A 17,283-nucleotide genomic window follows, 5' to 3' on the forward strand; every position below is an offset into this window, starting at 1 on the left:
ATTATGACGTCATTGGGGATAAAGTGTCTTAACAATGTGGTGCTTGTCAAACTTACTCAAAGTCATAGCCTTTCCATGCTTTACAAAGACTTTGATGACAAAATGTTCACTCACTTTCTCTTGATTGCATGTGCCTCTCCTGTTAGTAGTGTTTGAACATTGATCAGTATAACAAAACCTATGTGTGTATGTGTTTTTTTTGTGTCTTTGATCAACAGCAGACAGGAAAGGCTGGTAAAAAGAGGAAAAGTTGACTCCAGATTCATGCATGCTTACCTATACAGGTTGGCAGTGTATCGTTCCACTGGGCCAGGTTATCCGGGACACTCTCGCAACGAATGGCAGTCGACCCATGGAGGACATAACCAGGGTTGCACTCGAACTGCACCATAGACCCGGCGGCGAAATCATTCCCGAGACGTTTCCCAAATCGTGGCTCTGGAACTGAACTGCACTGAGTTGAGCTGGTTCTAGGTACAGCTGTGGAGAAAGAGAAATCTGTTAAAAAAAAAAAAACTTTTCCTCCATAGTAAAATATGTGAAGCTTTTCTCAAATGCAGTAGTGAAAAGGAATGGATTTTTATTGTTGTTTGTTGTACGCTGACCTTGATAGACAAAGTGAAATCCTTTTGCAGTTTCAGGTCCGACCGTGGTAAACTTGACAGTGACTTGGTTGCCCGAACTCAAAGGAAGTGATTCACCTGCGCAAAAGAAAGCCAATCAATACAACGCGCTGCCTTTGGGTTCATTGTATCCGCTGAATGTCTTATTCCTCTTCATTTTACCAGAGTGTGACCCGGATAGAGAAGACAGGAGCGTGTTCTGCTGCGTAGGTCCGTCGTAGATCTCCACCACGTCATTGAGAGACGTTTGGAAGAGCACAAACTGACCAAACAGCACTGGAATAAAGAAGACAGAGGAACAAGTTAACTACGGCTGAGGGGTGGCAAATTGGCATTCTGTGCTACTGTCAGCGCCTGACCTTGAAATGATAAAATTAACCTGCAATACCTCATTTGAAATTGTATTAAGCTCCAGTGTCAACTTCCATTTGAGGCCACAAAATTACGCATTAGAGCAGTTAATAATCAAAACATCACCTTGTCTTCAGCTTAACCAGTGCTCGCACAATCCACCCATCTCTACAGAGCTAAATGGATTCACTTTGTTCTGGCGCTCTGCATTTCTGTGCGGGGCTGTGATAACATACAAAGATTAATCTGCTCGGCTGTATGATATTAGAATGTAATATAGGCCCATGTGTGATAAGCTAAACGAAATGGCGCTTTCAAGATGGTTGAGAGGCCACATTAAAAAGTAATGTGCTTTTTTTCATGGAAAAGTCATACCTCAGTGTAATGCTAAAATTAAAGTAATAAATAAGAAAACGCAATAATTGGGATGAAGTGAGCTGGATCCTGAAAAATATTTTAAAAATCTACTTTTTCCGTGATCAGTTATGCATCATGACACACCAGTTGAGAGTAAGCCGCAGCTCATAAAAGTCCCTTCAGGAGTCAAGGCTGATTGAAATGACACTTAAAGCAATTCCACGTCTCTGACTTAAGTACAGGTACATGAGGAATATCTGTCAAGCTAATTAAAATGATCTATGCCAAATTATTGCTGATAACGCTTTTGAAATGTGAGGTGATAATGAAGTATGCTCAGATCCGTACTTCTGATGTGCTTCAAGGAACTGATAAGGTCCATAGCAATAACCTGAGGCAATGTTTCAAGTTGGTGAGGATTATACTTATACAGAATGTTGTACAATCTGCTTTTGTTGTGGTTCGTCATCTAACAATTAAAACTGAAGCAGTCCTGCTGGTCCATTTGGACAGCGTTAAAGGTGCACTATGCAACGTTTTATGTAAAAAAAAAAGTGACCTAGTGGCTGTATGGGTGGTTAGCTTAGTGCCTTTACTTTCCATCCCGGTGGCTCTTATGATGCTTCTGGATCAATTTGATTTAAGTTTATCTACGTTTTTTCAGGATTTCTGGTAGGTTTTTGCGATGAAATGTATGCGTAACCATGGAGATGGTTCAATAAGCAGTGAAAACTAGAAACAACTGATCATGGAGCGTCTTAGGGGCCACTGCGATGGAAAGGAAAGGCGCTAAGCTAAAAACCCAAGCAGCCTTTTTTTTTACATAAAAAGTTGCATAGTGCGACTTTAAACTCAGAAAGAATGTGATAGGAGCAGCCTGTTGAGAACACAATCATCTAATAATATGATTGTGTCAATTACAGCTTTGAAGAATTCAATTGGATCACATCTACGTGCACAAGCCTTTCAGTGGCCCAATGAAGAAAAAAAACATTGAGTGTAAGTGTATTCATGTTTTTAAACCCATCTTGCATAACTATGCACATACCATTCAAATCATGGCTGGTATTTCTTCTCTGATTTAAAGCTGAACCTTGTGAGTGAAATGGCAAGTGGTATGAGACATACTCCATGAGGTTATTGATCACAATACTGTTCACAGCTTGCAATGGTTCTGAAATGCACTGAAAATAAAAATCTGTTTGGTACGGAAAAATTATTTTATTTCTTTCTGCCTCAAGGCATTCATTCCCCACTCATATCGGGGCTGGAACTCGCCATTGCCCTTTCACTTGATGGCCACAGTCAATCCTTTCGCCCCAGAGAGTGAGAGAGAGAGAGAGAGAGTTGTTGAGGATTAAATGTGAACATGGCCAACGATTTTGATCTGTAAGAAGGTCACCAGTCAGGATGCTGCTCTCCCAAGACTTGAACTCCAATATCCACTCACAGCTTCCCCAAGAAAAAAACCCTATGACCACCTGCCTCTGGATGTTCAATGATCATCATCGATGTATAGTTGTGTTTTGTAAGAAAATGTGATTGTTTGTTGTCCTGTCGTTGACCTAATTCACTGGCCCAAAGGTTTCCAAAGCAGTGTCTACAAGATGCTAAGCTTAGTGCATTTTAAGATCAAAATATGTATGAGTCCTATCTGGTAAAAGTTCCACATTGAAAAACTTCATCAATTTCACCTGTGAGTAGTAAAACAATTTTTGACGTCTTTCAGTTGCTATATCTTTGGTTATAAAACTGAATAACTAAGAAAACAACTCTTAGGTAAGTCATTAAAATGACTGGCATGGGAGCTTCTTGTTATAAGTTGCAGATTTGTCATAGTCATGCGCATACTGTAGGTGAGGGGGCAGGATATTGAAAGGACATAAAGAAACTGTCGCTGTCAGCAGAAAATGGTTAAAAGCTCCCGGTGCATATAGATTTTTAAGGAAATCTGAGTGATTAGGGTTTCCATCATCCCTCGCTGGTTTATTGATGCGGTGCTGAGCAGGTGGCACAGTTCACAGTGGAAGCCATCACAAAAACTCATTAGGTTTATAACATGGTGATATGCAGCATCGCAGCATCACAGTCATTATTTAGAGTCACACAGAGACAGAAGTGACAACCGCTGTGTGGCAAAACCTCAGTGTTTAAGAGGAAGGAAGTGAAATATTTTTGATAGCACCAGTCGTAATGTGCATACAGGAGACGGCTGAGGACCAATAAGTTGCGCCTATAGGTGCAGTTAGGCAGCACGGATCTCTGGCAAGGCACTGACTTTATCACATGACGTATAGCAGAGGTCATGAATTAAATGTTATCAAGTTCCACATTGAAAAAAAAGTGTCAAGCAAAGGTCCGGAACATACGGGTTAATTCACGGTTATATGAGGATTTTTAAGCCTTTATTAAATCTATAACTGTGATTATACACAATGTGCACACAAGCCCTCCTGGTTTTGCCTTGGTTTAGTCCAGGTTCAGTCCAGATTTTGTCCTGGTTCCTGGTTTAGTCCAGGTTCAAACCTGGTTTAGTCCGGGTTCAAACCTGGTTTAGTCCAGGTTCAGACCTGCTCGCTGCCGACCGGGAAACAGCCACACTATTTGTGCATTACGATCGCACGGGCATATTTAATTAGGGTGTCCTCTGTTATTTTTTTTTTATAGAGCCGTATTTCAGTCACTCCACAGCCGTTTACAAAAAAATAAAAAGCGTAATGGAGCTCAGAGGTTGGACTTTCTCTTTCAGTTCCTTCATCTGGGCTGTAGCTTACCACGAGAGAGGGAGGGAGGGATAGTACACACAGGGGATTCATGGTCGGGTCCAAAGTTCGGATTCAAGGTTCAGATCTGGACGCGTTGGTGTTTGGGTCCAGATCCGGACCGAGGTCTAGGTTTAGTGACCTCTGTGTGTATAGAAATGGATAAAGACTGTGCACAATATATCCAAAAATTATCACTACAGTATGAGGTGACACAATATCCTTATTGAAAGTAAAAAACTACTATCCAAAATTTTCCCTACCATGACATGGTCACTTCAAATTTGTGCAAATGCTCAGTGATTTTGCCAAATTTAGTGGCATTTTATGAAAACACTATGTTGAATATTGTTCCGGCCCCACCGAGAAGCGGTTTAGTAAAGTATCAGCATAATTTTGTAAGCGTAATATTCACAACATTTTTTCTCCATGCCACCCTATAATGTCCAGACCACTAGTTTTCCCAAGGGCGTTGTACACATTCAGCCAAATGCCTGTGCTCTTACCCTTTGTGGACCAATTTGAGTTTTTCCAAATTTCACTCACTCACTGTTGTTCCCTTGGTGCAAAGTGAGTTGTAGGCACCAACTGTCATTTCATGTTACTGTGAAGTTACGACTTGATTTTATTGTTCATCCTGCACTCTATGGACGAGTAAAAATCCAGTGTGATTCTGCAGCACAATATGTCTGAGCCAGTACCCCCTCTTGCAACAATATAAAATTAATCACACATGCATGCTCAATGAACCAACAGTCCAGTGATATCGATTAACACACACGTTATTGATGAGCAGAAATGTTTTGCAAAAAAAAGTCTTTATGAATCACCATTTATGCATCGATCCTCCCTGAGCTTCATTTAACAACAGCAGGTGTGGTTTCCCACCAGAAAACAAAGGCTCGCTCAACAGATATAGGTGCAATATAAGATGAAAATAAAGTCACTTACAGATGTCTTGAGTAGTTATAAAGAAGTATGATTATTTAACCAATTAAAACTTTTTAATTGGTGGAATCACACAGCACAATTGTTTATCCCTTTAATGAGGTCTATGTCGGTATAGTTGAGACATCTTCACACGGGTCAACATTGCACCTGTATGTGATATGTGAATGTCTACTGATATAACAATAATAGCGACAATAACATATGTACTTTACTGATTCATGTCAGTGTCAATACATCTATTTATTAACTGTGAAGTGAGTGTGAAGTGAGTGCATCACATGTTCTGCCAATTACTGGTCACTGAGTGTAACTAACAACTAACACAAAAAAGATTGACTCATGTTTAATCAAAAACAAAAAATGCAAAGCAGCAAAAATAATGATAAAACTTCCACTAGAGCTCAGTTTCTACAAGACAATATGCCTCGGTGCCCTCTGATACTAGTGTCGATGTTCAAACAAACCTCGGGGAACGGCAGCAAAGTTTATTTAGATAGAGAGCAAAGGGGAGGGTCTTACAGGGACAAAGGAGTTATTGTCACATGTCAAATGAAAGTCAGGCAAATGGAAACTTTAAAGAAGTCGATTTGCATCAACATGGCATTTTTCAACATAATGAGAGACAGTCTTCAAGATGTGATGTGATGGAATGATCCCCAAATACCTGAAAAAAGGCATAATAGTCGCACCATTATTAGCATGTGTTGTGTGCTGCACTCACCGAACTCTCTGGGCACAGATATGGAGTAGACACAGGTCTGTCCAGACGTGTAGTTTCGGGGAAAGTTTGGAGACAAAACCGTGCCCTCTGTCCCTGTCGAGCGGCTGCCACATGGAGCTGCAGGACACACAAACATTACACAGATGAAGACACAAAGTTGAATTTTGTTACAGATTAGAATGATTATCTTTGTCGATGATCTTGATTTTATTGGAGAATGGATGAATAATGGCTAATGCAGAACTTTGCTGTTGCTGATATTATTACTAGGCTCGAGTGGCCAGCCTTTTTTTAATTACAATTAAAAAACTGGACTGGATGTGGGGTACTGCTTGCATCTTTTTGGTTCTGTTCCGTTTGTTTGTTTCCTTTCATTCTTTGATTATCCTTATAAAAGTAAAACAAAAGAAAGAAAAAGAATGCTTTAAGCTGCATCGTTACCTTGGCAACTCGGCAAAGCCCTGTTCCATCCCGGTCTGCCGTCATCTCCCATACTGCATGTAAGAGTCGAGTAGCCCTAAAGGGAAATATGTACGGTGTTACTACATGATTACAAAAACCCACATATTGAGACTTCTGTTCGGGATTTTTGCTTTTAGTTGATAGTGAAAATAACGGGGGGTAAAGGGGACCCCTGGGGGTACGTGAGCACTTAGCAGGAGGTACTTATTTCAGTTTAAAAAGGAGGAGAAACAAAATATTGCTCAACATTAGTGCACAAGGAAAACCATTTCTTTGAAGTCAGAGATTAGTTTAAGTTTCCATTGAACATAATTTGTAGGAAAACACAGGAGAGTAATCAATCCAGGTTGGGTAAAAAGCTCAAGGGGTACGACAGACTAAATGGTTGAACTACCGGAATAAATTAGTATATATTAACACATCTTGATAGTGTGCCTCTCAAGACCTACAAATAAAAACATAAATAAGAATCTATGACAACACCATTAAGAAACACTACTGTTCATAAGTATTTTTGACATGCTGAACTAACAACCACCTATTAGTATTTTACCTGTAACACGTATCCAGCCTCACAATAGAAGGTCACAGTGGATCCAAGTTTATAATCCGATCCAAGTCTCGTCCCGTTCAATACAACTCCAGGGTCAAAGCATGACTCCCTCAGTTTAGCTGCAGAGAGACGAAAATAACACTAGTTAGCCCTAATAAGACCAGTTGAGGCAAAGAGAAACTGACAGACACACATGCATAATATAGAGGAATTAATAATAACTATGTCCCTGGGTGTAATTGAACTAGGCGGGCGCTACTTTGGCCTTTGCAGCAGTCTCTTTGACTTAGCTGACTTTGCCAAGGACTGAACACACACAAAAAAGGGACTTCATCCCATGGCTTTGGAATGCCACATGAACCTTGTAAATTATGGATTTGGCTGGCCTCCCAACAGATTACGGGCCACACTGCATCGACTCAGGACCTGCATGCACCCCTTCCATATACATGAAATAGCACATGGTTTGTATGTGAATAGTAGACATAAAGTCAAGTGGGCAATTGGTAAGAGTACACTACTTCAATTAATTATTTCATATAGAGTAACATATGTCTGTCTGTTTCCTCATAGCGCTGATACAGAATCCTTTATAGAATATCTGGGGGAAATCCAAAGTCACCTTTATATTCCAGGTGGAAGCCAGTGTAAGACACAGAGCCATCGCTGCGAAATGCTAAGTGCATTGTATTGGAACTGCTCTCGATGCGCTCTGGGAGTTTGGAGTCCTGGAAGCTCCCGATCAGGGGGCTGTTGCTGTCAGGACCGTCGTAAATGTACAGGAAGTCATAGTTGGGCTCAATGTTGAAGCTGATGTGAGGACAAACAGAGGCAATATGTTAAAGTGATAAAACATACATTGTCTGCTTGGTTTCTACTCACTGTTCATGGTGAATGTGTAACAAACAAATGTATCAACTATGTGTCTTTTGAAGTAAAGGTTTTCAAAGTCGTTGGACCAGGTTGTTTGAGTTGAGGACGTTTCACCTCTAACTCCAAAGACTTCTTCACGCTGTGTTCATCTTATGGTAATCAAGTCGAGTGTAGGATGTGTTCATATGTAAAAAGGATAGTGTTGTGTTGTTCGAGCTTTCAACACCTGCTGGTTTAGATAAATACTCAATAATTCATACAACAGTGTTTGGAGTTTGATGGATTACAATGACATTTTAACAGTGTCATTGGGAGTGAATCTTAACCGCTGTCCTGCCCTTGTTTTCCATTTAGTGCCACTATTGTCTTAATGCCACATCATTCTTTTGTTTAGCACTGAAGTAAATGTGGTTTACCTAATGAAAGCCAGCGACAGCACGTAGTCGGAGTTGACAGCAATGAGCCAGTCGCAGTCCTTGGAATGGGGATAGGGGTGCGGGTAGTTCGGAGACAGGATAAATCCATTGGAGCCCGTTAGGTTTCCTCCACAGGGAGCTGTCGTGTGACCAGAAACAATGCCGTAAAACAATAACGGTAACAATAAAACACGGAATATTCTCTGAAGCAATCAAATAAAACTGTCTTCACTGATGTTGTGCACTGTAAATTTCCGTTATGAGATTTTCCAGCTCAGAAAACATTTGCAGGTCGGAAATGCCCTTGAGCTAAGTACAAAGCCCCGTACTGCATCCAGTGTGTACATAAATATGTAGGAGCGGTGGCCTCACCTATGCAGACAGGAGGACTGGGCTGCCAGTAGTATCTATTATCCACTTGTATGCAGGTGATTTTGTCGTCCCCCTGGAGCTCGTATCCTGGGTCACACTGAAAGGACACAGAGTCCCCCGGCTCGCGCCCATCTCCGCTACGGCTGCCGTTCATCGGGACACCAGGGTCCCTGCAGGCTGTGGCCACCGAGCCTAATGTGGACAGAGAAGGAGAAAGTGTCAGGCAAGTCCTTTGCAATTATCATAGGCCAAGTATGTGCTGGATAAAAAAACGTAATATAGCATTTTTTGGTGTTTTTCAAGCATACTGAAATTGTTTTGCGAATAAACCTATAGTACTAAATCAATATGCAACTAAATGGCAAGAGTATATACAGCACTTTGCTTTCACCCAATAATAATAAAAAACTTAAATAAACTAAAATGTTGTAGTGTAGAATCGGTCCAGGTCCCAACTGTATTTATGCGACATAGGAAGAAATCCGACCCTGCACAGTCTATTTCCATTTCCAATAATATTCCTATAAACACAGGGTCTCGCTGTCATTTTTCATAGTTTGCTGTGTGTCCATGGCTTACTGGAAAACTGAATAGCGAATCCGGACTTGCTGATGTAGAAATCAGTTTCGAACTGAACCGTGACGGTGTTGAGCGTGGAGTGGATTCCCTCGGGCAGCAGAGAGCCACTCAGCTCGGACAGAGACATCTCATTCTCAGGTGGGCCGTCCCACACCTTCAGCATGTCGTGACTGGCCTCTGTGTCAAAAGCCAGGAACTGCAGGCTGTGGGTAAGGCAAAATGAAAAAGAATGTGTATAATGTGTATTTCTTTTCAATATCTCATTTAATTCAGTACAGCAGCCAAAGTCCAGAGTGTTGCGTCCGTCTTACACCCAACAACTAGTATTCACTCCATTCAAAACAAAGTAATGTTTTAGACGTAGCCAATATTTAGTTATAAAATGCCAAACAGCTATAATTGATGACTACATTCACTCAAAGTAGAACATTTAAAGATCATTTCCATTTTTGATGATAGTAGACTCAAGCAAAGTTGAAAACAGTGGCTAAATTGTAACAGTTATTACCTCACAATATTTCCAGAGTCCACTTCAATGGTCCAAGTGCAGCGCAGATTATTGTCGTAGGGAAACGGGTATCCAGGAGAGAGGATCCGCCCTGAAGACTCGCCTTTGAATCGGCCACCGCACTCGGCTGCGACAGACCAGAGCACAGGGGAAGCATTACCCTGTGTCAATGTGTGCCAACATACAATATATTCCCAACACATGTCCACAAGCCATGTTTGTCTATTTGATTAGCTCCGTTCAACCAATGAGGATCAAACAAGTGCTTCACTGGTGCTGTATGACAAGCAAAGCGGCTTGTCCTGGTTTATCAGTGTATGCAGATCTGCCAGCACATGGAGGAGTGAATAAGTGATCAATGACTTATAAACACCAACGAGAAGTCAGGGACACAGTAAAGTTGCAACTCATGATTATTTTTGTAATTGGCTCCCGTAGATATTGGATTATTAAACAAATGGACATTTCATGAGGATTTCAGCTGCATCAGAGCAGGTCTGTCAGATGTTTGTTTACGGTCTTCTTGTAAACTTCTGTCATAATGCTAAACTGTTAGCCGCTAACAGTTGCAATGTCTGCGGCGATCTCTACACGTGTTTGTGTTTACTTGGTGAAGGTGTGTTTGGGGGTGTGCTGTGAGGTCAGGGAGGTGCTGCACTGGTAAACGATCGTTGTGTCGCAGCCGCTATCTTCACAGTTTTCATTACGGCCCGGAGGTGCACTGGTTGATGGGAAATCCTAGCGCGGAAGATGACGGACCATTAACTCCCGCCTCCCGTGCTATGATTGGCTGTGCCTGGTTTTGCCGGAGTCAGCGAGATTCAAATCGCACAATTCCAGACTGTATACCCATGTATCTCTTAACATGGAGGATCAGTCTGGCTCGTGCCTGGCTAGCACCGGTCTCCTTGATTGTTTGCGAAAGTGGCGCATCGAGCGATGCAATGTGGGAATGCAACCATGCTGGTCCGGCAAAACGGAGCTGTGGCACAAATATATTTGTAGCAGCGCTTCTTTCAGTCAAGCTCCAGGGCAGCTGTGGTTGCATATGTAGCTTGCACACCACCACCGAGAATGGAGTTTAAAGAGACAGTGTCCAATGTGGAGCGCTGTGGGTGACGTTTATCATGTGAAAAGTGACATAAATAAGATTTCCTGTGATTCCCTAAATCAAAACTGTATTATTCTCGTGTAATCTTTATTGTGACACTGTTAGTCAGTTAGTGTCTCTACTGATGATCAGTCAACATTGAAAAATATTAAATAAGCTGTTTAACATTTTATTAGTCTCCTAATTATGATTATTGTGATGACTGGTTTCTGTCCCACCAAAATAAGCAAGTACTGTACATTCAATCTATAACACAATATACTGTAACTGATCTGAAAATGCAGATCTATGAAATTCGTAGATTGTTCTCCATTTAACACAGTTCCCCATGCTAATTGAAGATGTTAAACAAGGTAGTGGTCCAAGTTTCTCTGAACAGCAAAAAGGAAGCAAAAGTGCTGAGCTTGCATTCCTCCCAAAAGAAAATCATTACACATTATATAACCCCAAAAATAATTCCCCGTCCGCTCTTTGTCTCACTTGGTTATATATTTTCCACAATCTTCATCCTTTCCTTGCTTCCTCTACCCTCAGCATGTTCGTCCTGCTGCAGGCTGCCCCGTGCTTTCTTCCAGCAGAATACATTATCCGGAATAATAGCAGCAATATTAGGAGCTGGGAGTGGAGTGAACCAGGCAAAATCGGGAGAAAAACTATGAAGTAAAAATTGGAAACCTTACGAGTAATAATAAGACGCAATATAATATTAAGACTGGAGGTTAGCTGAGGTCACGCTGCTAAAGTATAAAGTCACCGAATATAAGCCAGTGGTTTTATGACTGTTTCATTATTGATAGTGCGAGGGAGGGAGACTTATTAAGCTGAATGTGAAATGACAAAGTTCAGAGGCACAAGGAAAGAAGAAAGAGCGTTTAAAACATTAGGCCCGTCTTACACTTGCGGCACCAGAGTTAATTTCACAGAGTTATAATGTTTTGACATAGTTTTAATCAATTAACGTAATGGTTGTTTTTTTTTGCTTACGTTAAATGGAAGAAAATAAAGTTTTTCTAAGCCATTATCTGGGCTAAAACTGTGACTACAGCTACAGTAAAACTTAATTATCTGGTCAATGAACAAAACAAAACAAAATCACCAGAACACGAAAGTTTGGAAGGCTCGACCGGACTAATTAGAAGGTGTCGAACTTGGGTCACGCCTCCCCAAACTCAAATCAGCACCTAAATCTGGCTGTTAATACTGTAGTATGTTCCGGACTGACGCCTAAAGCTACGTTTGTTTGCAGTAAATGAGCACTGTGTGGCACCCATCTGTGGAGCAGCTGCAGACTGGGCCATTTCCATGTCACTGCTGTATACAGTCCCCACATTTGTTTGGGTTTAATTAGAGAATGCAGTCAGTCAAGCAGGGGCCTACAGGGAGGGGCAGCAGACATCTTTAAAAGACACAGATGCACAAATGTAGAAATTAGTAATAGAAAGCTGTTACCGAATTTGGATTAAGCTACATTTAATTAAGATTTATTTTTGGGTTGCGCCTTAGGAGAGATGGAAGTGAAGGAGAGACAGAGGAATTCATGGAGGAAACTGGCTCAATAGTTTGAATAGGAAAGTGAGGTATGCACAATGTTAGGTGAGCAAAAGTGGTGCCCTGGATTAACGCCCCACTGACCTAAATGATACTCTTCTCGAACTGCGGCGCCAATGGGGGAACAAGGACTGTGCCTTGTCATGGTTTTGTCCTATTTATTCTTAGATAGTGTGAAGAAGTTTGAGAACCAAAATTGGACTTTTAAGGTGCACAGTACAAAACGGTGAGCGCAAATGCAAGCAACACATACAGGTGCTCGTCATATAATTAGAATATCATGAACAAGTGCATTTACTTCTGTTATTCAACTTAAAATGTGAAACTAATATATGATATAGACTCATTACATACAAAGTGAGATATGTCAAGCCATTGTTTGTTATAATTTTTTTTTAAATATTCCAGTTTTCTAAGATTTTTAATTTGGGGTTTATACAAGCTGTGAGTCATAATAATCAAAATCATAACAAATAAAGGCTATACACATCTCACTTTGTATGTAACGAGTCATATACTGTTTAAGTTTCACAGTTTAAGTTGAATAACAGCAGTAAATGCACTTTGTCATGATATTCTAATTATATGAGGAGCACATGTACATGTGTTTTGTATGTAGTTTCAATTAGAGCTGCACCAATCCAGCTTTTGTGCTTTCGATACCAATACTGGGGTTTAAGTATCTGACTTTCTTAAAAGTGGCTTTCTCTGAGTGAAAAAGTGAATGGTCCTTTTATTGTCATTGTGAGATCAATAAAGTATTTTCTTGTCATGATGTTACATATCAATTATCAACTATTAATAAACTAATGGAAAAACACATAACAAGGATCACTGGATTTTTGACCCTATCCTTGGGACAGGCTATTTTACATTAACAGCTCACAAGAAGTTTATCTGATCATTACAACTGCAACAGCATTGAATCAACTAAAATACATACACTTGGCCGCTCCAGCAGTGGCCGATTTCCTTTTATTCGGCTACTTTACATATTTCTATTATAGTTTCTGTGCCAGCCTTGATTAGTTTCTGTTAGCATTAGCACGCTCTCGCTAGCTTTAGCATGCTGTTGCTCGTCGTAGCATTTTGCACAGTGATCACAAATAGATTTGCGGAGGTTAAAACTAACTAAGCGATTCAATTCTCCAGGTTCTTCCCTTTAAAATGACATACAACATGTACATATTCACTTAGATTTAGTTGGTGAAAGCTGTGTAGCAGTGAGAGCCAAAACAGGTATCAGTTCAGTATCGGGTATTTGTAGCCGATACCCGATGTTGTATTTCTTCCAGTTTTGGCTCCGATATCTGACACTAGTATCGGATCAGTGCATCCCTTGTTTCAATCCCGGTTGTCTTTCTTTTGGTGCTTATATTTCAGTTGCTGGAACATAATTGTGTATAACTGCTAAATCCAAATGTTTATTTTTCTCTGAATGCAATTAAATAGAGAAATCATGTTCAAAACTTGCATGGCATGATATATTTTGCAATTTCTTTTGTAACAGTCTATCGACTTACTGCATCGATACAGAAAAAGGAGACCATGAAAAATGAACGCTGCTCAATTATACAATAGAATATTCAAAAACCATGTACAACTCCCGATGGCACGAGCTCGTACTCCTGCAGGAAAACTTCAATCCACTAAAATTAGATTATAAAGCGATTCTGCGGAAGAAATACTATACATGCAATCAAGTCGAGCGAGGAATCGAAGCTGTGTGCATGTTTGAAAACACAACTCTGTCAGCAAAACAAGAACTACCCCACGGCACATCGTCCCGCTGCAGGAGAGGAAACCGATCAATTTGGCAGCATCCAGGTAAACTGTTCTGAATAAATAGGCCTTTCATACAGTCTTTAAAAATGCCCCGTGGTGTGATATCTGGAGGAAATAAAAAATCAGATCCCCGGGGAAATTGGCGCCCCAGCTGTTTTCCCTTCCCCGGCATCGAACGCCTGTGTAAGACTTTGCATAAAGGCGCGGGGCAACAGCGTGCTTGAGATATTTCACATAATAATGCAGTTTGAAGACATTTTTTCAGCATCGGGGTTGTCGAAACACGTAACATGCAACCTGCGAGTTACTCTTTCATCAAACTCTTGTTGACCTTCGCCAAGTCAAACACAGAAACTTACTGTATTGAAGTATGAAAGAAAAGTTTCAGTATTGTTCACTTATTTAGACAAAAGGGAGATAAATTTTCACCTACGCTGACTACAGACAGAGAGGAAGGCAACAATGACTGCGGCATTTCTAGGTCAGAGAGCAGTATTTCTGTTTGCAACATAATTGGGCTCAGGTGCAGGGCATTGGGCTTTTTGTGCAAATATTAAGTACAAAAGCTGCGTTTTAATTTTTTCTCAGTGGCGTGTTCGTTTGACCTTTTCTGAGACCTTTGGCTTAGTTAGTTTGGAGGCTTAGTAAATATTTTTAACAGCTAGCTTTCTATTGATTTTTTTTTTTGTGCTTAAGAGTTCAGCTCATGGGGGAGATCCAAGATTAAGTTAGTTTATGATTTTGACTAAAGCCCGGTAGAGCTGGTTAGTACATCATGTATTTGCACTCAGATACTGGGCATATTGCAAAACTACAGTACATCAAAGCACCCAGCAGCACTGTGCTGTGAAGTGCCATGTTTTTATCTGTAGTGTCTGTTTTTTAAAGTGCAATCCATGTTAGAACAAGGTTAACACATCATCTTCCTGTATTTTTTTTTGTTCAGAACTGTCCAACCATACCCTACATCAGTGGTTCCCAACCTTTTTGGCCTTGCGTACCCCTTGAGTCTCTAATTTCTACCCAAAATGTACCCCTTACCTTTGGGGGTGCAGCCAATTATTTAGACTAAACTCATTATTAGTATTTAGCAGTGTGTTTGGTACAACATAAGGCTAAAACACTCGTAAAGGGACTATACAGAGTTTAAAAATGTTAAAATTACGTATTTTCCTCCCCCTACATGTTCCAACAATGTCCTAATGTGTAGAATGAGCCCAGACCTATTTACCACAACTGCCTCTAAAATCCTGCACTGTCACTAAAAAGTTGTTACTTCGGGTCCGAAGTGCCGTCATGCATGAGCTTAATATAGAAGCTGCAGTTACACGTATGACCTGAGGTGGCAGTAGTGAGTATAAAATGGCTAACTTGCATCTAACCCCTTTAAATGCAAACTTTTTTCCCAAAAAATCACTAAAATTCACTTTTCATTAAAAATCATATTGAAATGAATTCAAATTCACTCTTTTTAATCTGAAATAATTCCTCCTCCTGCCAAACACTCGCGTACCCCCTGGGCTCCCCATTCCCCTGGTTGGGAAACACTGCTCTACATAAGGGCCGTGGGCAAGTCCCTGTTGTACCCTTGGAATGTGGAAATCTCCCTATACGTCACTGATGATTTAGAAGAACATGAAACGTTTTTCAACTCCTTAACCGCTGGCATTGTCCTATCAAAATATGCAAGGCATAGAAAAACATAAAAACCTGTCATAGCCACTTTAACTGTATCATTTCAAATAGCCAAGGATTAGACTTTGGCTTGCATATTTCCACTGCTATACAGTAAAAGATAACTGATCAGGTACATTCTAGTGCTGTTTTGATGGGATGTCATATCATGAGCCATGCAGCAGACAGTAGTGAGTCTTCCTTAAAACGGATACATACCGATACAGGAGGGCAGAGGATTATCCCAGGCCCTGCGCTCGCCCGTCATACACTTGAGAGTGGTGGCTCCGTGCAGCGTGTACCCGGGCTCACAACGGTACGTGATGCTGCTGCCCGAGAAGTGCCCTTGGTCGTTGACCTTGAAGCCAAACTGCGGCACTCCGGGATCTTCGCAATGAGATAATTCAAAACCTGGAAAAAAGATAATGCGAGAATTTGACAAATCTATTTTCCTGAGAGCACAGTGCAGGAGGTCTAACTCACACTCAACCAAAAATCTGGGGCTGTTGTTGTAACAAACACCTAAATCCTGTAATGACTGGTCTTATGTATCATTCAATTCACTTCCTAGTAATTCCGTCTCCTTTGTTTGCACGCATCCATATTTACAGATAAAAGCAATATGAGATACTACATCAGGTGCACACTTGGATGCCCTTATCCACTTATCCAAATGTGCTGCTGTGTATGATCTGGGTTACCATGGTAGCACTCACATTTTGTTTATTTGTGCACACAATTTGGGAAGAGGCAACAGGCAGCTATAAATAACTTATTCTAATGTGACAGGAGCCTGGATGTGATCAAAGATTGGGTATAACTCTTCTCCTAGAGCAACATAAATTTACCCAAAATAACTGCTTATTGGTATCACTGAAGTAAATCTAGGGATAAAAACGTGCATCACAATGAAAGGGGGATAACAGCTATCAGGCTCCATGAGATAGATGAATGACTAAAACACATTCAGGAATTGTTTTGGAGAATTTGTGGACATATAGTAGCTAAGAAGTAAGAGTTGTTATGTTTAGTGATGTTAGGAAAATATTTTGGTTAATTCAGGACAGGCCCTCGCACAGAAACGGGTTTCTCCTCCTGACCTTGCTAATGTGCCACTCCAACAGCATTAACACAGTGATGGCCAAATGCAGCCCCAGCGATTGTGTTTTCATGAGAAATACGTACAAAGTAAATGCATAAATAAATAATGCATGAGAGTTTTTCCGTGGGAAATAAAATGTGGGCTTTTACAGGGATCATAGATGTTTTTTAGTTTTTCATAGTAACTCAATTATTAACATAATAAGTTGAAGCCATTTGTAGGCACCGTAGCTCGAAAACACCTTCACCTCAAAACATTATGCATTATTTATTATAAACACCCACGGTCTTCTTACTCTCTGCTCTGTCAAACATATTGTCAGAAACTAAAATACAGACCAAAAAAAGTGAGTGTGTGGAGAACAGGTGAGCTGTAATAGAGTAATGCCCCACTTGCAGGCACTGGGAGACACTAACTTCTGAGAAATGCAAATGCTCTACACATCTCCATTTAAACAATTAGGTTTTCTAATTCAGCCGCTGATCTGAGGGCGCCGGTGACTGTGGGCGTGCTTGGGTGAAATGCGATGCACCTT

At 40.7% G+C, this 17,283-nt stretch overlaps 1 protein-coding gene across 1 annotated transcript in view; it reads right to left on the bottom strand.

The window, feature by feature from the left end:
* Positions 1-17,283, bottom strand: part of LOC306974403 (CUB and sushi domain-containing protein 3-like) — a 383,839-nt gene that overhangs the window by 74,889 nt on the left and 291,667 nt on the right. Inside the window, exons 25-36 of the mRNA XM_079571635.1 lie at positions 15,866-16,057; positions 9,529-9,655; positions 9,021-9,223; positions 8,442-8,633; positions 8,070-8,208; positions 7,403-7,590; positions 6,781-6,899; positions 6,207-6,282; positions 5,766-5,882; positions 786-899; positions 606-701; positions 277-480 (exon numbers count right to left, since the gene is read on the bottom strand). Of these exons, the coding sequence (XP_079427761.1) occupies positions 277-480; positions 606-701; positions 786-899; positions 5,766-5,882; positions 6,207-6,282; positions 6,781-6,899; positions 7,403-7,590; positions 8,070-8,208; positions 8,442-8,633; positions 9,021-9,223; positions 9,529-9,655; positions 15,866-16,057 (1,767 nt within the window). The remainder of the gene's footprint in view (positions 1-276; positions 481-605; positions 702-785; positions 900-5,765; positions 5,883-6,206; positions 6,283-6,780; positions 6,900-7,402; positions 7,591-8,069; positions 8,209-8,441; positions 8,634-9,020; positions 9,224-9,528; positions 9,656-15,865; positions 16,058-17,283) is intronic.

Source organism: Gobius niger (genome assembly GCF_951799975.1).
Source record: "Gobius niger genome assembly, chromosome: 14".
Taxonomy (NCBI): domain Eukaryota; kingdom Metazoa; phylum Chordata; class Actinopteri; order Gobiiformes; family Gobiidae; genus Gobius; species Gobius niger.